At 28.9% G+C, this 23002-nt stretch overlaps 1 protein-coding gene across 4 annotated transcripts in view; it reads left to right on the top strand.

The window, feature by feature from the left end:
• The window catches only part of LOC129920483 (zwei Ig domain protein zig-8), a 201222-nt gene extending 178489 nt beyond the window's left edge, over positions 1–22733 (top strand). For 3 of the 4 annotated variants that reach the window (XM_056001710.1, XM_056001712.1, XM_056001711.1), the window contains 4 exons: positions 6901–6954; positions 14036–14138; positions 18862–19049; positions 22186–22732. In XM_056001710.1, coding sequence (XP_055857685.1) covers positions 6901–6954; positions 14036–14138; positions 18862–19049; positions 22186–22337 — 497 coding nt within the window. In that variant the 3' untranslated portion in view covers positions 22338–22732. Of the gene's footprint in view, positions 1–6900; positions 6955–14035; positions 14139–18861; positions 19050–22185 lie in introns of all 4 variants that reach the window. The other variant, XM_056001713.1, reaches the window with a different exon arrangement.
• Positions 22734–23002: the final 269 nt, after the last annotated feature.

Genomic DNA, 23002 nt, shown 5'->3' on the forward strand with positions numbered 1-23002 from the left:
TTGCCCCAAGGGAGTGTACGCCCCTGCGTGTCGGGCTGTGCGTCTTTGCTCGTACATGAAGCTGCAGCCTAAACGATTGGATGGATTTACTAGAAATTTGGTACAGGTTTTCGTAAGGTTTTCCAAGGTGTTTTTTTTTTAAATATCTTACTTAAAAAGTGAACCTCCAAAACAGTTTTTTTTTAAGATATTGCAATGTTCTCGAAAATGGCTTAAACAATTTCGATTAAATTTGGTGTAGGTACATAATTATTTTAGCTATTCTGATCAAACTGCCATCTTATTTTGTTCTGACATTTTGTTTATTTACGCATATTTCGTTAAAGGATGGGTGAATTTTATTTAAATACACACAAATATTTTATAGCATTTAATATGATTTTATTTATTCAAACAAAATTTTTTTCTTTCAATTTTTCTGATTTCATACCAAATCGTTAAAATTCCAATGGTAAGCACATATTTATGTACTTTTTATTATAAGAGCAAGTAGGTACCTACCTGCGACCCAGTGGTGCATTTTATTTATATTTGTCTTGGATTTAAAAAAAATTCCAAATTTTATCTATTTTTAAAATCAGGCCTTGTTTTATCAGATTGGTAGTGCAAAAAATCAGTTTGTCTATAAGTTGCCAAATATTATTCATCGAATTGACACACAACGTTCCATCACTTTTGTAAAAAGTCAAAACAAAATTCTATAGGCTTAAATACATGAAAAACGAAGAAATGTGTCGGAGAGGAACCTCTTTATAATTAAAGAAATAAATACATTTTAAGTGCTTATTTTTGTTTAAGGGTCGATAGAGAAATTTATGGTCCCTACTAAGTGTCTAAAAGAAAATAATTTCCCAAAGCACCAAACCACACTATACTACACCACCAAAATACCAATAGAGCTGAATAACAAGTAAAAGAGAAGTAATGGAAAAGAAGGATACTATACTACATTCTCGTTTCTTCTCGTTTATATGTTAGAGTGTTATTTACCCCCCCCCCCCCCCTCATTCACTCTTCAACTCATTTTAACAACTCTGATGATGTCTGTTGTGTATAAAAGCAAAAAGGAAAAACTTGTAAAAAGGGATGAATGAAAGTTTTCAATCAATTAAGTTTCAAGAAACTTTAAATTGTTACTTGAGGGTTAGTAGTTATACACCACAAACGAAGAACAAGAAACTAAAAACAAAAAAAATAAGATATAATTGCACCGAGTGAGAAAAAAGAAAAAGGAAAATTAGGTTGTATACCTACTCAGTGATTAAATAAACCCAAAATTACTAGTAAAAGGTTTTTTATGCTTATTTTTTGTAGGATTTTATACTCTTTTCGGTGAAAAGTTGTGTGAATTATTTTTTTGTACCTATATTATTAAAAGAATCATCTTTATAAACAAAGGTTCTCTGTTTCTCAAATTTGTTTCCTAAATTACTGAGAATTAGATATTAGAAAGACTCCATAAGATGTCTATGTGAAGTTGGCACTCTCAAATGTTAATTTTTTTTTTTTCAAACTTATTATTATTTTTTTTTTTTTCACCTCAAAAATCACAAATAATATACCTATGCAATGTGGTTTGTTTTTTACTCTTAGTTTAAAAATTATTATAGAAGCTTTATTTTTTATTCACCTAAACAAAAAATAGTACGCATACACCACAGTGACCTTTTTTTAATTTATAATTTACAAAAAGTAATTCTACTGATGTAGGCACTGCGTATCAAATTATTTAGAATAAGAATTCCTACTTGGTTAAATGTAGTTTATATAAAATTCCTTATAAGAAGCTTAAGTTCATTTATTTTACTTCACCTTAAAAACAAAAAAATAAAAATATTTTTTCAAGTGTAAAAATCATTGTTTTTTGGTTTGCTATACTAGCACCTTAAAAAGCTATCCAATTTTTTTTTTTTTAAACTAACAACAAATAATAATAAAATGGTGTGTGAAGTGATTTCTTTTCAAAATTTGTTTTTTTCAGTGTAAAAATTGTCCTTTTTACACCTTTTCTCAATAAACCATGGTAATTCCAACAAATTACATTATTTTTATTCGTTTTCCCACTGTGAAAAGATGGTATTTTTTAAGATTTCTTTTTTATGGACATGGATAGATTTACAAAAGTTTTCGGCTCTAATTTGAACTCTGATTTTGTTTATATTGTAAATTGGTTTATTTCGGTTTGATCTGTGTACGTAGTTTATTTTTTTTTTATTAATTTGGGTTAAGCCGTTTTAGAGCTAAGTGCTTCCAACACAAAAGTTGATGAAAAATTGTAATTTTCAAATTCTTTTGTATTAAACAAAGTAATGATAATTCGGTGGTGATAATAAATGAATTTAATTCATAGAATTTTTCAATTTTCCGTAAATAATTTCTTATGAAGTTATCACTTTAAACCGACTTTACAGACAACAACGTTAAAAAATATTACTATTACAAATTTAATTTTTTATTTTTTTCAAAATTCAATACTTTTTTTGGAGCTCAAAAAAACTTTTTTTCGATTTAATAAAAATATTTATACATTTATTTTTAACATATCTGAAATTAAAGGTTTTTTTGTATTATCATTATGAACAGCCTAAACTAAACAAAATAAAATGCACGACTGGGTCGCACGAGCTTGATCTTAGAGTTCAAGTTGCTTAAGTTTTTAAGACTTTTTGTATAGAAACTTGGGAAATGTAGGTATATAAAAACAAATACAAAAAAAATTAAATTCATTTTTCAAAAAAATAAAACAGTATTTGAAATCAAATCGCCCCACAAAACAAGTACGCAATTTTATTTGATATATTAAGGTGCATTTTTAGAGCCGTTTTTTAAAAAACTAATTTTTTATAAATAATTTTTTGAAAAGAAAAGTTTAAAAATAAAATTGGTATGCCATTTTGTAGAAATCACTAATCAACATCCAAAAACAAAATTTCAAAAAAATTCAATGTCTCGTTTTCGAAAATTTGATTAAAAAAAAAAAAAATTTCAAATTTTTTTTTCAAAATCCAAAAATTATTTTTTTCAAAATTTTCGAAAATTTCGTTGAAGACAAAAAGCAGTTTTGCAGAAAATCCGATTTAAAAAAAGCGGTCCTATGGCAGGTACCGTTAATAATGATTTTCAAAAAAAAATTTTTTCTTCAAAAGATAGACCTTGTTTAAAAACTAACATTTGAATTTTTTTAACAAAATCGTTGAAGCCGTTTTCGTAAAATTAAACTTTTCCGAAATTTTTGTATGACAGGTACCGTTATTTTTGGTCCAAAAAAATTAATTCCAAAAACCCCTCTGGAGAGTCGCCAAATAACGCTACATACCAAGTTTGACATCAATCGGTCTATCCGTTTAGGCTGTAGCTTCGTTTACCGACCAATTTTTTGGCATTCTCTACCATCGTAATGTCATGGAAAAATGTTATCTCAACTTTTTTTTTTTTGTACGAATGCATAACTTGATATATAGTGCCTATATCGCAAGTAAAAATTTGAGCAGCTAGTATTTGCCCTGCAGAACGAATTCCTAAGATTTTAAAATATGTTCAAGAAGCTGCTCTAAATATCCTTTTACCTATTCGCCTAACTTTTTTTAAAAAATGGGAATGCAAAAAGAGTTGATTAGAAATTTATTTCAAACTAATTAAATTTATTTATATAAATCTGAAAAATGATAGAAAAAATCAATTGATTGATTTCTATCTCTCCACTTTGCAAAAGTACTTTATTCTCATTTAAGTTCCAAAAACACAAAACCATAAATAAACCATTCTCAAATAAATTCAATAAATTCTTTAAATTTATTTTTATATTGTATTTGTGTTGTTATTTCATCTTAAAAAAAAAAATACTCCACACTTTTCCCATTGCTATTTTTCTGATCAATTTTCTTGAGGCTGTCATATTTGTGGTTTCTTGTGTGCAATATAGCAGTTAATCTATTTACACACATCGATCACAACTGGCAAAATAGACAGAACAAACTATTGTTGTTGAAGAAAGTAGGAAGACCAGGAATAGGCACATTGGGGAATTTTTATTTTTTTTTAATCATTTAACTTCATTATTTTTTTTTTTTTGTTCAAAAATACACATCCTCATTCTTTGTCAGGTCTAATCATACCTACGAGGATTTTTATATATTATGGTATCGATCTCTTGTGTACAATGAGTATGTCTGTTGGAAAAAAAGAAAAAAAAAACAATCAATGAGGCTGAACAACATTTAATAATGGCGGAATTTCCATTTCATTCTGGTTATTTTTGGTAGTGTGTGATAGCATGACGATTGCGAGAAATCTAAATGGCTTTCTCTTATTTTCTCAATGAAATTTTATTCATCACCTTATCCTCCCTTAACTTTATTTTCACTACCCTAACCACCCTAACCCCCTCGCCCTCACCCTCACCATTATCAGCTAACTTTTTCCTTTGGAATATGGCCTCCTTCTAAATACTGCCATTTCGCACATTACGATTTCACCTTTTACTGGGTTAAAATTTATAAAATTGAAATTGGTTACACAACATAATGTATGCGTGGTTTTCTATACACACGCAAACACAAACATACTTCTACACACATCTACACATCCACAACCGGAAGGAAGTATAACATGTGCCTGGAGGATGTATGAATTAAATTGATACTTTTTTTATTTTGGTTTCTTTTTTTTTTTGTTATATGTGTGTGTTAGAAATGTTTTTGTGAGTCAAGTGTTTTCAATCGCTATGGGATTATGGTAAAGAAAGTGTATACGCGTACCCATGACAGCATTATAAGAATTAAGTACTTTTCTGTCTTCAGTGCGAGGATTGTGACAAAAAAATTTTTTAAGGATGATGTGGAAAACCTTTAACAATTCTTTTTATATAATACGAGAGAGTAAATGGAAACCATGAAAACGACTTTTATTTCTTCTTCTGTTGTTGGCATTCAAAAGTTTCAAAGGAAACCACTTTTAACGTGGTATTTATCGAAAGATATAAATTCATCGATTGTATTAAATAATTAAAATGACTTTTGTAAGTGAAAATTTTCTTATAATTAAAATAAAATTAATCATTTATTATACATATTTTGTTTTTTTTTATTATTTTATTTTAAATCCTGCGATATCTCAATTAACTCAGAAGGTCAAAGTAATTGGTGTAGGTATTTCTTTTGCATCAAGGTGATATACGTTTCGAGTACAAAAAATATTCCACTTTTTATTGCAGTTTTTATAGGTGGAATATTATCGTTTAAAATGCTTTATAAATTATATCGATTACACATTTATTATCTGAAACTAACCAAGAAATTTTCAATTGAAAAAGATTTTTTTTTATTTAATTTTAGTCCAATCAAAGAAGAGTCAAAGATGGGAATAAGCGGACTTTTAGTTCAGATAAAACGTTTTTACTTGTTTTTTCAAAGAATTGTTTTATTTTTAAAAAAATTAAAAAAAAAATTTAAAATAATATAAAACTTTGTTTAAGTGTAAAAATATATTTTAAAATGGTTTTGACCGCTGCTGAACGAAGTATGTCATTTGATTTCTTGTGAATTTTTTATTTCAGAATCAATTTTTGCAAACTTCTCTCTTCTCTTTTCTTACCTCTTTCAATTTCTGTACAAACAAACAAATATTTTGATACAAAAATCGCAAAATTGTTTTTTGCTAAAAACTTAATCAAAATCGTTCATAAACAATGCAAATATGATAGCGCTTAACACACATCCTTGAGGGACACCTGATTTACAGCTGAATTCACTTGAAATTCTTCTCCCATTCTGAACTAAATTTGAAAACAATTTTTCTGTATTGTTTTTTTTTTTTTTTTGTTTATTTTGATTGTATTTAAAAAAAAAATTGTTTTTATGTCATTTTCTATTTTTTAGTTTTTTTAACTTATAAATTTATTTTAACCCTTGAAATCAGGAAAATCAGGTCAAAAATGTTTTAACATACTGTTATTGCTATTATATTAATTTTTTTGCTTCGACCTAGCTTCGACTATTTTTTATTTTATTTTTATTTGTTCGAACATCAAAAAGTAAACATTGAATAATTTATTTCATTATAATAAATCAATATAAGAAAATATTTTTCATGCAGATCTTGGTGCATAAAAAGAACCATATGACACATGCCACACTTGCAACATACTACATGCAACATGCCACATTCCATTTGTCAAATGACACTTGCCAAATTAACATGAACATACAATTTGCAACATGAACATGCAACATGTCAAGTGCCCTCCATTATGACACTTGTCACTTCCATCATGCAACATGTATGACCCACATAAATCATGCTCATGCATCATTTTGAAGTAGTTAAGTCAACCCAGTGTACAAGACTTTTTACTGGCTAAAAGATTAAAACCAGCTAAAAATTACTACAGTTAATTTACTTTAAGTCAAATTACTGCTTTCATTAACTGTACAATTAAAAATTTTAGTACTATAACTTATAACCGCTAATTTTGATATTAAAGTCACAAGTTAATAACTTGCTTTCAAAATATTAGTCAGAAAACTGTTGCCTAAGTGACATCAGTAAGAAAATGATCAGTTCCTAAAACTGTCCCGGAAAACAATTTTGCTTCTATAAAGCTTAACAGATGCTACTTTTGCTTCTATAAAGCATTATAGAAGCTTAATTGCTAGTATACTGATTTTGTTCTATGAATTTACTTCATTAAAAAAAATTTAAAATATAAAATAATAACAGGAAAACAAACACTAGTACTTTGGCTCAAAATATTTCTTATAATCTAAAAAAAGGCTTAAAAAAAATTTATTGAAACAAAGAAAAAAGAAAACCTCTGACACTGTGTTTTTAGAGTAACATTGATATTGTACTAAAAAATTGTTTAATTCTTATTTTATGTTTTTTTTCTTAATTTAATTCCAGCTGAGGCCGATCTTAGAGATAAATATTCTGAGCCCCAGTACTACGATGTCAAAGGTCAGGAAAAAAACATCTACTTTAATATTTTTTTTTTTGCTTCTGTAGAGTTTTTCATACAATTTTTTTTTTTTGCTAATTTTTAATAGAAAACAAAAATAAAATTATCATTGCTGTGATATTTTTATTTCAATCGTAGATAATTTATTTTAAAATAAGTAACAAAATTCAATAAATTTTTGTAAATGATTTGCACGTACTTTATCTTATAGATCAAAGCTTCGTTTTTTTTTTTTTTTTTTTTTTTTTTTTTTTTTTTTTTTTTTTTTTTTACTAAGAAACATAAATTTGGATGCAATATTTTTTTTAAATTGATTACGAATTAGTTTGAATCGATTGCAATAACGACAAGTAGGAAAAATGTATGCACTCAATCCAAAATTGTATATGTAAATATTTAAGATTGTATAAACTACTAAAGAGGGTTTAAATGTAGAAAGTACTAAATTCTTTTAATTCTAAATAAATCGCAGAAAAAAAAACCATGTCTTATTGAACTTGCAGGCATGTCACATCGAACATGTTCAATTGAACTTGTCTTATCGGACGTGTCTCATCAAAAATGTCTTTTCAGGCATGTCCTATAGGACAAGTCCCGTTGGACATGTCTCATCGAACAGGGTTCTTCGGACTTATCTCATCGGATAACTATAAATAAGTTCGAAAAATAAAATTTTTAAAGAAGCTATTACATTTGGAACTTTTCAGCATAACATCATGCTCGCGACCTAGAGAAATACCTATTAAGAAAATTTCGTGTGGCATTCTTTTTGCAACACATTCCGTTTGAATTTTCTTACATTTGAAAACAATAAAATTTGTTTTGTATGCAATAAAAAATTCATATCAAAATGCATATACAAATATATTTATAAGGACACAATAGAATATCATGATTTTTTAATCATCTTTTTCTATGTGTCTTGTTTTTTTTTTTTTTTTTTTTTGTTATTGTTTAGTTGTCGCGTGTTCGCATACACAATAGAAAATTTAATTGGAACAAATTTGTCATATTAACAATAAAACAAAAACAAAAACCTACACAGACTATGCCTCCCTCATCTTTTTCCTGGATGATTCTCTATTCCTCTCCGGATACCATAAGGAGAACAAAAAAAAAAAAAAAAAAAAAAAAAATGACGAAAAATTTTGTGCAAGGAAAAGTATGAAGAATATTTCTGGTGACGATGATGATGATGATAGTGATGACGACGACGATACGATGGTTGCAAGTGATAATTATGTGTGGCACACAAAGTGTACTATAAAATCTTTGAATGCTTGCTAACAAAAATGAAAAAAAAAAAAAAAAAAAACATAAATAAGGTAAAAAGGATGTCAGCGTTGAATAGGAAAAAATATTATCAAGAAGTAGCAAACCAGAACAGAGGAGGGGTAAATAATGTGCATAACCAAGCGGATAGGTGTTCTAAAGAAGGATTTTTAAAGAGCAGTGAGCAGTATTAACAGCTGCTATTTAATCACTTTTTAGATTAAGACTGCAGTTAACAACGATAATAACTTCTTAGATTTCTTCCTGGTTTTCATGTAATTTGATGCACAACTCTACTTAGTTTTTAAACTTTGGGGCATTACAAAACGATCGTTCATGACTTTTTTTTCGTAATTCATTTTTTGTCCCTCCCATCATGGAGACATAAATTCCAAATAAATATGTTAGATCTTCTGTCTCACATTTCAAAAATTTAGACAAATTTTAAGAAGTGATTAAGGTTTTTCAATACCAAACTTACTGCAGAAGTGGAGACACCACATGGAACTGGTTCTTAAAGGAGCAGGGTCATAGCATATAAGGAAATAAGTCCATTATGGATTTTTTTTAAGGAGTGGGTTTTCCAAAAAGGTGTAAGCATGGAATTTTGTTCCCTCGAAAATAGTAAAATGCTGAAGGGGTGTTCCGATAGTTAATTTGCTAGTTTGTTAGTTTTTTAGTTTGTTAGTTTGTTAGTTTGATAGTTTGTTAGTTTGTTAGTTTGTAAGTTTGTTAGTTTGTTAGTTTGTTAGTTTGTTAGTTTGTTAGTTTGTTAGTTTGTTAGTTTGTTAGTTTGTTAGTTTGTTAGTTTGTTAGTTTGTTAGTTTGTTAGTTTGTAAGTTTTTAAGTTTGTTAGTGTGTTAATTTGTCAGTTTGTTAGTTCGTAGTTTGTCAGTTTCATAGTTTGTAAGTTTGTTAGCTTGTTAAATAGTTTGCTAGTTCGTTAGTCTGCTAGTTACTTTGCTGGTTTTTGTAACTGCTAGTTAGTTTGTTAGTTTGTTAGTTTGTTAGTTTGTTAGTTTGTTAGTTTGTTAGTTTGTTAGTTTGTTAGTTTGTTAGTTTGTTAGTTTGTTAGTTTGTTAGTTTGTTAGTTTGTTAGTTTGTGGGTTTGTTAGTTTGTTAGTTTGTTAGTTTGTAAGTTTGTAAGTTTGTTAGTTTGTTTAATAGTTCGTTAGTCTGCTAGTTACTTTGCTGGTTTGTTTAACTGCTAGTTAGTTTGTCAGTTTCCAGTGAAGTAATTTTCAAGAATATAAAAATGATAAAAGAAAATTCTTTTATGACAAATTACAGAGTCATAAAGTTTATTTACATTTATCTCTGACGCAGAACATACAAAAATAAATATACCCAAGTATTATGTGTGTATAAAAAGTTATTGGCAGAAAAATGTTCTGTTGATTTCATTTTTCTATCGTTAGAGGATTTATATTCTAAATTCCACGTTCATTCCGGAAATAATACACACACACACACACACACACACACACACACACACAAACACACTGTATATTTCAAGAGAAAAAAAAAAAAAATTGTTTGATTTTTTTTTTTTTTGCGAAAACTAAGGAAACGTTTGCATTTCTAGGATGTAGCAATAGCAACGCAACAGAACTTCTCTTAAATTATCTCGTTCTTTCTCAATGCTTAACGACAATGTTACGTTATAATGACGTAATTTTTCTGTCAGCGCGCATTTTGCGAAATGCATCCGCTAGGGTTTCATAAGCTGCAATAAGAATATTATATATGTACCGTACCTACCTACATTACGTATATCTACAAAAAAAAAAAAAGGATACAATCTACGAGAAGACGACGACTATGATGATGACGATGAGGACGCATTTCAAGGATGCGACGATGCTCTTTGTATATTCATATATTTAAACAATTCCTTGGTCCTTTCACCATCAGAATTATAGCAGACAGCAGGCAACACACATAATGTGCAGACATTCATACAAATATCCGTCGTATGCTATATGTATCATTAGCTTCAAAAGAAGTTGGTAGTTTTGAAAGTGAATTCATTTGAAAATATGGCAACGCCGTTATAAAAAAAAAAATAAAGCAAGTGACAAAAGTCGCAAAACTGCACTTGAGTGAGTAATTCTTGCAGTCAAATATACGAGGAAAAAATAGCAACAAGAGAATCGTTAACCCTTTACGATTATTTATTTTTATAATAAAAGGTGTTTATCCTATCCGGATAATTTTTGTTTCTTCTTGGAAAGCAAAAACCTTAATAGCGCTATCTACTGGATAGGAATTTAATCTAAACTTTCTCCAACAAAAACCTCAAAACCAAATTACTTACCGCACATTTTATACCTTCATCTATTTTATATAATTTTACCTATTTTGTACCTCAACATACTGCGAGCTTCTCATTAAACGGTTCATTACAAAAAAAAAAAAAAAAAAAAAAAAAATGATGCCTCCAACATCAATTTTTTTCCATTTGGCTAAAGGGCGTAATATCGAAAGAAATAAAGTTTTTTTATGAAAGGGAGAAAAAAAAAAGAAGGCAGAAAAAAAAAATAAATAGAAATATGAGGAAACTCACATCATGCAAATAATTTCATCTTCTTTTTCCAGCATACACACACTTAAAAAGGTATCAACATCAAGTGCAAGCAATTTAAACAATTTCCCGGCAGTCATATTCTCGCTTACTCGTGTATACACGATATACGCAATATCAAATAAACCTCCTTGATTTCGAATCCCCTTCCCCCGTCCGACATCTCTCCAAAAAAAATACATACATAAGTCTACTATATAGCTTCATGTAACAACACCACCAACAACAACAACAACAACAACAAAAAAACAGTCCCTGTTTCTATCTGTCTATCCTTTATTTTTTTATTTTTAACTTTCTTATCTATGGAAACATATTTTCATTATCATTTCAACTTTGTTGGGTTATTACTCTATGAGTGCTGCTGTGGTTTGCTATAGATGTTGAAAAAAAAAAAAAAAAAACAAACACAAATGGTAAAGGAATCTCCTTGAGGCATTAAAAATATTATGTACCAGAATATGCTGGTAATTTGAAGCATATAAATATTTATACCAGACCCACAAGGTTTTAAGTTAACCTCAAAAAATTTTTTTTTTAAGGAAAAACTTTCAGTCCAAAATTAACATAAACGGTAAAAGAAATCCTATGGATAAGATGGAGCGAAGATTATTTTAGAGTCGTTCACCACAACCAAACCCCAAAAAAAAAACTGATCAAAAAGTCTAAAATTAAGCTTGTAATAACAATATACAATAGAAATATGTGATATCCATGTTAACTTAACCATGCAGATCTGTTAGTTTTATTCAAAGTCGTAATTTAGTGATAGCTAAAAGGTTTTTTTTTTGTAGTGTTGTAAGTTGCATTCCATCGTCACGTACAGACAAACGTTCTATCACATTTACACATCTTGCTTATTTTTGTCCATATTTTCAGATTATTTAAATTAAAACATAAAGTTAAAATTTGCTAAAAATACCTACTTAAAATTTTTTTAAATTAAAGAATATATTTGATTTAATTGTATAACAAAATTTACTTAAAACTTTAAAAATTTGAGCTAGCAATATAGACAGACAGATCAGACATACAGTCAGACCGAATTTAAAAATAATATATACTTTAGACCGCTAATCGTTTTTGGATTTAAAAAAAACAATTCAATTTTTTTTTTTCTAATATCAATTTTTTGAAAACGGACCAATGAATTGTATTTAAAATTTTGATTTTATTTTTAAAATTTTTATATGAAAAAACTGTGTTAAAAAAAATTTTTTTCTGAAAATTTTTGGATATGTATTTAATTTGCTAGGAGTTCAAAAATGTTTTTTTTTTTTTATTTATTTAAACTTAATTTTATATTATTCTAACAAAATTTAAATTTTTGAAAAATCTTCAATATTCCAACATAAGAGCGATTTCGTGCGACCCAGACGTGCATTTTTTTCATTATCAAAAACAAATGTCTTTAATGATTTGCAAAATTTTGGAATACAAATTTTTTAAATCCAGTTTTAACAGAATTTTGTAATACACAATTTTGAATTAACGAAATTAAAAAAAAAATTGATTTCGGAAAACAGAATTTTGGAATCCAGAGTTTTGCATTTACAGAATTTAAGAATAAAAAACTTAGAACCTTGCATCAAAAAAGGACAGGTTCATATTTATGGATTTTCTGATCTTAACTACAAAAAATCGTATTAATTTATAATATTTTTGACTTGATGTGAAAATAAGAAAATAATAGCATGTCATTCTTAGACAGTCATGAAATAACCAATTTTTTATTTGATTTTAGTTTGGATTTGCCCCACTTTTGATACCAAAGTCCTCAATATTAAATTTACAGAATAATTTATTACAAAACAATGAATTTACAGAATTTAAAAATATGGAATTTTTAAATATAGAGTTTTAAAATATAGAAAATACAGAATTTTGGAATTCATTTTGTGCTTTGTTCCGGAAAATTTTATTATTTCTTTAATTCTTTCATCAAAGAGATAATCTATGCATTACGCCTTGATTGGACTAGAAAGTTGCACAAAAATTCCTCCTCTATTGCATTTATTTTTCATTTAAGGTTATAGTGTTTCGTTTAGTTATTTTTTGTTTTTTGATGACTTAACTCTTATTTCATTAATCTTGTGATATGCATAGGTACCTACTTAAGACTCCAAGTTCTTAGAACCTCACGTGCAAAACTTCATACGAACAACTACCAAAATAGTTTTGACAGTCAATCAATAAAAGTCAATTTTGTATATTATCAAGTCAGCCATTGAATTTTGGTTTTTATTTTTTATCTTAAATGGGTCACTGTGGTGTATGAGTAACTTTTTTGCTTCAAAGTATTAATTAGATAGTTAGAAAAGTTGTGTGTACTCATGTGCATGCTGTACAAGTTATAATCCTTTATGATTGACTTATAGAAAACCTTAAACAAATTTTCAAAAGACACACAAATTCCATTAGAAAAAAGAAAAAAATAAATTAAGACAATTTAATAAACCCTTTTTTTTTTGTCGTTTTGGTTGCCTGGATGATATCATTTAAAAGTACCTATGCTTTGCTCTGTTTTTGAAGAAGAACGAGAAAAGCTTAAGGTGACCATAATTAAGAAAAATATTCTCAAGGACAGCAACATTAAACCAGAGAACCCTTATTCCCACACCGAAAATGAAATAAAAAAAAATAAAAAAAAAAAAAACATTTAACAAAAAAAAAATAAATTAATTAAAACTCTTTATCTTTCATTTTACCTTTTCCTCTGATGAAAATGAAAACAAAGAAATTACAAGCAAATATAATATTTTTGTTTGTGTTTTTTTTTTTTTTGTTTATTTATTTTTTTTTTTTTTCAACGAATATATTAAAATATTTTACAAACAGTAACTCAATTAAATTTTCACAATTACCCCTATTTGCATGGAGTATGCTGCTCCAGGGTGGTAGCAAGGGTAGCAAAAATTCCTGGTTTGTCTCCTTCGTCCTACTCTCGATTTGACTCACGAGTCCTTTTCGTGTAGATACCTCTTTGTTGGATGATCTCTTTAAAAAAAAAAAAAAAAAATCTGTCAATTATTTCCGTTTCCCCTCCCTGCCACTCGTTTCCAAATAAATTAAATTTCCTGATCTCCTCTCAATAAAAAATATATTCAAATGCTATAATATTTGTTAATTTAATTAAATTCTTTTATTTTTTGTCAATTTTTTTTTTTTTTTTTTGTTAATAAATCTGATGTGACTTTTCTTTTTTTTTTTTTGTTCAATTCCAGCTGCTCGAGCAAAAATTCTAGGATCGACTGAAGTTCATGTGAAACGCGACAGTACAATTTCATTAGCGTGCTCAGTGAATATTCATGCATCGTCTGTTTCATGGTAAGTGGTCAACTTTTCTACATGGTATAGATGGGAGGGAAATTGGATGTGTGGGTACTTGTAGTTTGTACCACGCAATACCTTAACATCCAATAACCAAACCAACCTCTCGAATGGAAAGAAAAAAAATGAATCGTATTCCTAAAGGGTTTTCCTTCCATATAGAGAATCGCAGTTATTTATGCTTTGTGTATTTGGTTTTTTGGTGCGGTAGCTGATGGTATGGCAGTAGTAGAGAGATGCAATAAAGTTGGATCGGTTATTTCTATGAAAGTGCATTTAGAGACAAATTGAGTTAAGAATTGCTGAAGGATTTTTTTTTTTTTGTTTTGTCTAGTTTTTTTTTTTGTAAGAAACTTAAAATAAATTTACCTCAAATTTTCTATTTTTGGCCAAGGATATTAACGAACGAGTTTGATAAGAGGATAATTTAAAATCATTAACCCTCTGTCGGCACAAGGGTGCGAATTTGGCAGGAAAAAAATAAAAAGTGGTCATAAAAAAGTGTCTTTTTTAAGGTGAAAGTACATTTTTTTGGAATTGTGAATACAATATTCGAATTCCTCATAAAATTCTATAACAATTTTATGTATGATTTTCTATAAAATAGTGAGACCGAAAAAAGTTCTAGCGACATGAAAAAGTATAAACCAAATTCGTTAAAAAAACAGGTGTGCCTACAGAGGGTTAATAGGGCATTTTTATTTGAGTTTATAATGAAGATTGTAGGTTCTCGAAAAGGGCAAGGTATTTCTTTTTCGCCGGGTACAAGGTTTTAAGTCATAAATGATAGTTCAAAGATTTTTGCGTCCGGTTTTGTTTATTAAAAAAGTTTTGATTTTGAAGATTATTTTTTCAAAAACTCTTTCATAAAACAGCTGAATCTACGAAGTTCTTTCCAAATAAGTATAGCACATTATTGTAAAAAATGTATAAGCATTGTTTTTAATATTTTTTTTTATAAATTGATTTTTTTTTTAGAAAATTGCGCCTCTCGAACAACTTTCACTAAGTGAACTTTGACTAGGTTACTGGTCAAGGATTTTATCTTGTTTTATCTTCTGTTTATCCTTTTTTTAAATAATGTACCTATACATAAAAATTATAATAATTATTACCCTTCACGTAGAACCTTTATGATAAACCTTTATCATCCTAGTCCTGTTTTATAGTGCAGAAGAAAAAAAAACAATTTTCTTTGCGTATTCCAAAGGAAGGCTAATAAACGTCAAATATAGTTTTTAACACCAAGCGCGCTAATTATAAAAAAAAGAAGCCAGAGGGTACACCAAACAAAGGGAGACATCATCTCCGATGGAGCGACCAGGTTGAAGGTGCGAAATTGAAGACGGTTAATCGCAGATTTAGTAGCTTGGAAGACTATTGATTTCAACATAAGACTAATCAACGGGTTGGAATCCTTAAAGAAATAAAAACCTCAGAAAACCGGGTTGGGGTGGAAATTCCGAAAACCGAAATCCCGAAAACTCACAAATAGCGAAAATCCAAAATCCCGAAAAACCAAAATCCAGAATCTCGAAATCCCAGAATCCCAAAATTCCAAAAAACCAAAATCCCAAAAACCCAAAATTTCGAAAAATTATATAAAATAAAAATTCGGGATTCTGGGTCTTCGGAATTTTGGATTTTTGTCATTTTGGGTTTTCGGGATTCTGTATTTTTAGTTTTCGGGGTTTTGTTTTTCGGGATTCTGGGTTTTCTGCATTCAAAATTTCGGGATTATGTCCGTCTCCCCAAAAAACCACTTGTATTTAGTTTTGACACAAAAATGGGTTCAAATCGGATTGGAAGACTGAGTGCTTGTGGAATATAACGCCTTCAATAATACCTATAAATTTTTCAGCACTTTTGACAACACAAAAAAAAAATAAAAGTTCTGACCTGGGGTTGCGACTAAGTTTTTCATATAGTTTTTGGGTCGCTAAAACCGAATAAGAACTCCGTTTTGCCCCATCACGTCAGGTTTTCGAGATAACCTCAAAAAATGTCACATCTGGTTGTACGAATATGTTAATCATATAGTTTTTGAATTGTTGAATCCAGATTCGAAGTTAATTTCGCCCTATCACGTCAGGTTTCTGAGATATCCTCAAAAAAATGTCAAAACCAAAAAAACAAAAGTTCTTATCTGGGATTGCGACTAGGCTTTAAATATAGTTTTTGGGTCGCTGAAACCGAATCCGAAGTTTATTTTGCCGTATCACGTCATGTTTTTGAAATATCCTCAAAAAATGTCAAAACTCAAAAAAATAGTTCATCACTGATATTTTTTGAGGATATCTCAAAAACCTGGCGTGATACGGCAAAATAAACTTCGGATTCGGTTTCAGGGACCCAAAAACTATATGAAAAGCCTAGTCGCAATCCCAGATAAGAACTTTTGTTTTTTTGATTTTGACATTTTTTTGAGGTTATCTCGAAAATCTGACGTGATGTGGCAACGGACTTCGGATTCGGTTTTAGCGACCCTTTTTTGTGTTGCTGTGTAAGCGATTGAAAAACTAATTTCACTGCACGAACGAACTGCATATTGATTTTTTTCTTCCTCATATTTTTGAATGATGTAAACGTCGCCTTTAAAACATAAATTCTTATCCTATTCTTTTACATAAAAATTATAAACGGGCTCAACGTGCGTCATCTACGAATAACCACAAACCTTTAAATTGGAAAGTATTTGTGTGGTGTCAATGTGGATGTATAAGAAAAGATGAATTCACTTTTTCTCATCAATAATTCCTTAACATGTGCGCCACCTTCAATCTTGAGCTAGGTATCATCTATATAGGTAGCACAGGTCTATGACAAAAATTGGGAACAAAATTTACATTTTAATCAGAATTCTGGTGTTGGACAAGCCACCAACCATCCCCTGATCCCTGGCTGAAAAGAAGGGGTTATATATATATTTTTTTTAATATACCTACATATATTTTATAAGGATAGTGTAATACCTATATGTATAGAAAATAGATACCCTTTTGATGATGGAAAAGGACCTTTTTCGATATTTAATGAAAGTTTTGTCATAATTAATTCATAATTCCAACGAAAATTCTTATTAATTTTTTGTTTATTTTTTCTTTCATATTTTTGAAAGTATATATGCTAAGCAGGGAGTTTATAGAATAGATAGAGCACATATTTCAACAAACTTAACAGCAAGGTATAATATTTCATCCTTTTTTTTTTCCTGTTTTTTTTTTTTTGTATTTTTGTCTGTCCAAAGACGAGGAACCAACAGGAAATGAGTATCTATTCTATACTGTGTTGAGAGTCCTTGTTTAGATTTGAAGTTATTTATTATGGAGCTAAAGTTATATAGCTCTTATAGCTAGCTCGCTGTTCGTTTTTCTTCTAATATTTCAAATGCGAGAGCAAAGTTTTTCCTTATTAAGGATGCGAGAGAAAACATTTAAAAGGCAATTTTGCTTTTTAAAAATTTATAAATTTTATTGAAAGTTTTTTTTTTTTTTTAAGTTAATCCTCATTTATGTTGGTATATTTATGATTTTTTTGAAAGGATTCATAAAGAAGTAGATATTGCTTCTACCTAATTAACTGAAATAAAAAGGAAAGAGATCGAAGAAAACTTCAAAATTGAAGTTTAATACTCTAAAATTCCATTCAATGCCGAAGTTTTCTTAATGTCTTTTGAGTATTTTTATTTAAGAAAAATTGATATAGATCTTTCGCTATGAATTATGTACTTTTTTTTTCTTTTTACTAAGATTTAACTTATTCTTATTCTTATAATTCTTTTTTCCGCCTTATACACGAATATTTTAGAATGTTTTTTTTTTTTTACCTACCAGGATTAACTTTTTTGCAAGGCCATTCATTTTTTTTTTCTTTTATTTTGTTTTGTTTTTAAAATTTGTTTTCAAATTCAAAATTTTGAAAAAAAATAACATCTTCATTTTTTTTTCAAAATTAAAAAAAATTTTGTTTTGTTTTCGAAATTCAATGCTCTCATCAGCTTTTAGTTATACATAGAAAACCATGTTTTATAGCTTTTGAAAAATAAAAAAAATAAAATCAAAACTAATTTTTTCTAAGAAAACCCTTTATTTTTGGTTTGTCCCGGACTGGGCTTGTTGATAAATTGATTTATGAAATATTAACCTTTCCTCAAGGGTTCTAGTTTTAAGGGCTTTATGACAATAAAACCGGAATTTTTTGAAAATAAGTTTTTAAGATGAAAAACCGATTTTACATAAAACAATTTTTTTTTTTTTTGCTTTCGAAGGTATATAATTTTGTTCAATAAATAAAAATTAGAATCGCGAAATTTCAAATCTTCATTTTTAACTACCCTGAATTCTGAAAAAAAAAAGTAGAATATTAAAGAGTAACGAAAAATAAGAAATAATTTCATTGAAATATGTTCGTTCTTGTTGATTCTCACGAAGTCGAGTGATACTTTCATTCAAAAGTAAGTTTTTTTTTGGTTTTATTTTTTGAGTTTCTGTGAAAATGTTTGTTCGTCTTAATTCTCATTCAATTGCAAGAGTTTGTATTAAGATTTTCACCACCTATAGATTTGCTCCCATCCCACATCCCACTTTATTGAATTTCAGTAAAAATATTCATCTTTTTTATCTTTTTTTTGAACTGAGAGATAGTTTCATTGTTCCTCATGAAAACAAATTTTTCGGAATCCCATGAAATAGTTATTGATATTGTTTTTTTTAAATTCCAGGTATCATGGATCCTCTGTAGTTGATTTTGATTCAGTACGTGGTGGAATCAGTTTGGAAACAGAAAAAACTGATGTTGGCACTACAAGTCGTCTAATGCTGACTCGGGCATCATTTAGAGATTCCGGCAATTACACCTGTGTACCAGCAGCAGCGATACCAGCTTCAGTACAAGTTCATGTCTTAAATGGTAAGTTTTTAAATGTTTTAAATAAAACAAATCACAATTACATCCATGTAATTTCACTTTAAAAATTTTATATGGCAGCGAACCCCATCAACTGTGTTAAACGAATATGTTCTCTAAAATTTTATTCATTTTGCACGTTTAAACAGATGCTTCCTGCCAGCCATAGTTTTGAAAAGTAAATACACGACTGGGCCATATGAAGTTGCTGTTTATGGAAAACTTTATGAAAGGATATTTTTAATATAATTTGTATAAACACCTTTAAAACTATAAATGGCATTTAGTTTCCATGCACAACAAAGAACTTTAAAAAAATAAGAATAAAAATTGCTAGAGCAGTTTTTTTTTAAATATTTTTTTGACGTGATAACGTCGATGAACAGTCACGTTATACCTAAACCTTTTAGCAGTGTGTTACAGATTGCGATTTCATTTTAAAGGCAAAGTCATATAAGGCCAGGTAAAATTTAAGACAGATTAGGCTTTTGCACCAGAGGTCTGGAGTTCGAATCCCAAGACAGCCTAAAAAATGCATTTTAAAATTTGTTTTCTTCCAATCCATCAAAAGAAAGTCCTCTTTATCAATTAATACAAGCAAACCAACAGTTTCTTGGAGGTTCGGAGTCAAATTTTTGGAAGCAAATGTCTCCGGAGCAGGGCTACCTTTGGGCCTCTAAAGAGGCGTTTTTCCTCTTTTTTTCACCCAATCCACTTTTTTAAAATTGTCAAAAAATCCCTCTTTTTGATATTTTGGTTCCTCTTTTTCCTCTTTTTTAAAATTATGTACGTTTGATTAAAAAATTGACATATTTTTGAAAATCAAGGAAAATGTGACCTATACCACTTTCAATTATAACGACTCAATTGTAAGAAAAGTATACGTTTCTGTTGTCAATCGCTGATTTGATTTTGATAAGATTATTTTTGATAAATTTTGGGTTCTTTTTTGAAGAAAATATGCACAGGCAATGTCTTATAAAATTCATTTTTTTTTTTAAATTGTATGAACATAATACAATTTTAATTTAAAGAAATTGTGTTTAAAGGTTTGTCTTGTGGTTCGGAAAAGGCGCAAATGAGGTATTTCGTGTGACTGTCGTACCTACTTAACTTATTCTATTTTCACATTTTTTTATTTGGGCCTCTTTTTTTATCAAAATCCTCTTTTTTGGCCTCTTTTTGAAAATCTACGAAGGTAGCGCTGCTCCGGACTCAAAAATATGATTTTGTTGTGAAAGAGACTATTCGTTTGGGTACAAAAATTACATATCTATTTATCTCAGATTTTCGCAAAAATCCCCTTTTTTAGGTCTTTCTTTCTTCTTAGTGCACAGTCATGTTGGATAGTTGTATGATAAAGAAAATGCCTTCTTATTTGAACATTTCAAATTTCAATAGGAACTGAATTGGTCGTGATCCATTTTTTTTTGGAAATGATATTTTTAATAAATCTTGGTAAAATTCTTCAGGCTTTGTAAAACTTCAAAAGTATTATGTTTGGTTTTATAGCCGTTTGAACTTGATAGAAAATTAATGGACCCTTCAATCCTGCATGAAATCATCATGCCCCACACCCCGACAAACAATTTTGGTTCTATAAAGCTTTACAGATGCAATTGTTGCTTCTGTAAAGCATTAAAGAAGCAAAATTGATAGTAGGGACAATCTCGACTGCTGTATTACTTTCAATTAAAGCCGAATATTCTTTTAAATCTGCAAAAGGTTAGTTAACTTCCTTGAATCAATTATTTATTTATTCAGCCTTGAAAACTGCAAGTATTTATATGTACTATAGATTTTGTCAGTGAAAATTGGTAAAAACAAAATCCCATTCGGGTTTTTTTTTTTTTATAGAAAAACTTCATGAAAATGATTCTAAATAGCGCTTTGTATATAGCTTTATTCCCCGAATAGCAAAACCATCAACCTTACGATGCTTCTAGTCGTCCGCTCTTGCTCTCCCTTTTCTAAACACACTCACGAGATTTGGGTAATTTTTTTTTTTTGCGCAAAATACACCACGTAATTCTCTATTAACACCCTCAACCCCCACTTTTTTCCCATCTAGTATATACATAAACTTATAAGGTGATACTGGCTGGTTGCAAAAAAGAGATAGAAAAACAGAAAAGCACAGCCATTGTGAATTTTGTCCTGCGGGCTTTGCAACAAAAAATAATATCAAAGTACTTTTATTGTTGATGTTTTTTTTTTTTTTTCTTTTTTTTTGTTTTCAATGAACCTTGAGTTTGAATGTAAATTTAATTTCCCGCTGCCATTTTTATACCAAAAAAAAACGACTTTCTGTTTTCTGGCACATTGCATCCCAGAGAAGAATAGTAGAGTGTTTACACTTAAAAAAAAAAAAAATAATAACAATAAGTATGTAGATTGTAGTTTGTAGATACCCCTACACACGGATGCCTTCGTGTGCAGCAAAGCCACAAGAAACAACTCCTACTCGACAGCTAGTAAGTTTATTGAACGGACTCCCAAGGTCCACAACAATATGACAGACCAAACCCAACTCCCTCTACATTTTGCTATACGAAGTGGATTTTCGGGGCTTTTTTTGGTTTGAAAGGGTGCTGCTCCGTCGTCGTCGTATCCGGCGTATCCGGTGTATACGTTCCTTCTTTGTTCGTTTATACATTTTTTTTTTTATATTTATGATTCATTTTTAATTCTGTTGTTTTTCGCCACAACTTTAGGTAGGTATTCACTCTGTTGTAACTCCGTCATGCTTCCCATTACATTACCCAAAACAACAACCCTTCGACCAAACCTAATGCTTTTTCATACAGGGTACCTATGTTTAACATATATGTATGTAGTACTTGCTAAAGGTACATGAAAACATCAAGTAAAGTTTTTGTCGTTAGCAACGTAGGTACCTAACGTGAGTGCGAACTTCAAAAATTTGGGTCAAAATCCAGAAAACACAAACCAAACATCAATAGGTACAACACGGTGCCCTTCAAACCTACCCCCACCCCATTTTACTCTATCTGTCAACTGCTGAACAGATGCCGTTTTATGAATAAATTACACGTTTTGTATAATTTTTTTCTTATGCCATAAAAATACATATTTTTTTTTTTAATTTCGTCCTTTTTTTTTTTTTTTTTTTGTTTAGGTGAACATCCTGCTGCAATGCAAACAAGTAGTGGCGTACCAAGCCCATCACATTTAGCTATTGTAATCCTTTGTGTTTTGTCGATAGCGGTATGTCATCAATCAATCATATCACAAACAACGTCCATTGATCGTTTCTATCATCCGAGATGACTTCAGCAAGGAGCACAAGGAGCAAGATTAAAATTAAATTGTATTAAAAAACCAGACAGCCAGGAGCAGGGAAAAATAGATAATGAAAAAGTCGAAGGAGTCAAAGGAGGTAATGAAAAATAAAATAATTAATTTGTAATTGATAGAACATTTTATATCCTTAAAAAGGATACAAAATTTATTTCTAAGGACTTAATATATACATATACATTTTAATTCACAATAAAAAAAAAAAACAAAAAAAAAAAAACTAAATATATTATTATATGTATATTTGTGTGTATACATTTGATGACACAATGTGTATATGTATTTACATCAAATTAAAAAATTATAATAAAAAATAAAACTTAAAATTAAAAACAATAATCATATGAAAATAAAAGAACACACAGAAACTTTACTATGTAATGAAAAAAAAAAAAAAAAAAGAATGATAAAACTAGTTAAAAAGTAAAAACTTTTAACTGTGTATCAATTATATACATCTTTAATATAAATACATATAAATAAATTAACTATTTAAAAAAAAAAAAAACATTGTTTAAAATTAGAAAAAAAAAACACACACAAAACACGATATATATCATCAAAAAAAATTTATTTTTCAAAAAAATATTGTAAGTAATTTGTTGATTATTTTTGTTATTTATTAAAAATTATTG

This window comes from Episyrphus balteatus, chromosome X (assembly GCF_945859705.1).
Source record: "Episyrphus balteatus chromosome X, idEpiBalt1.1, whole genome shotgun sequence".
Taxonomy (NCBI): domain Eukaryota; kingdom Metazoa; phylum Arthropoda; class Insecta; order Diptera; family Syrphidae; genus Episyrphus; species Episyrphus balteatus.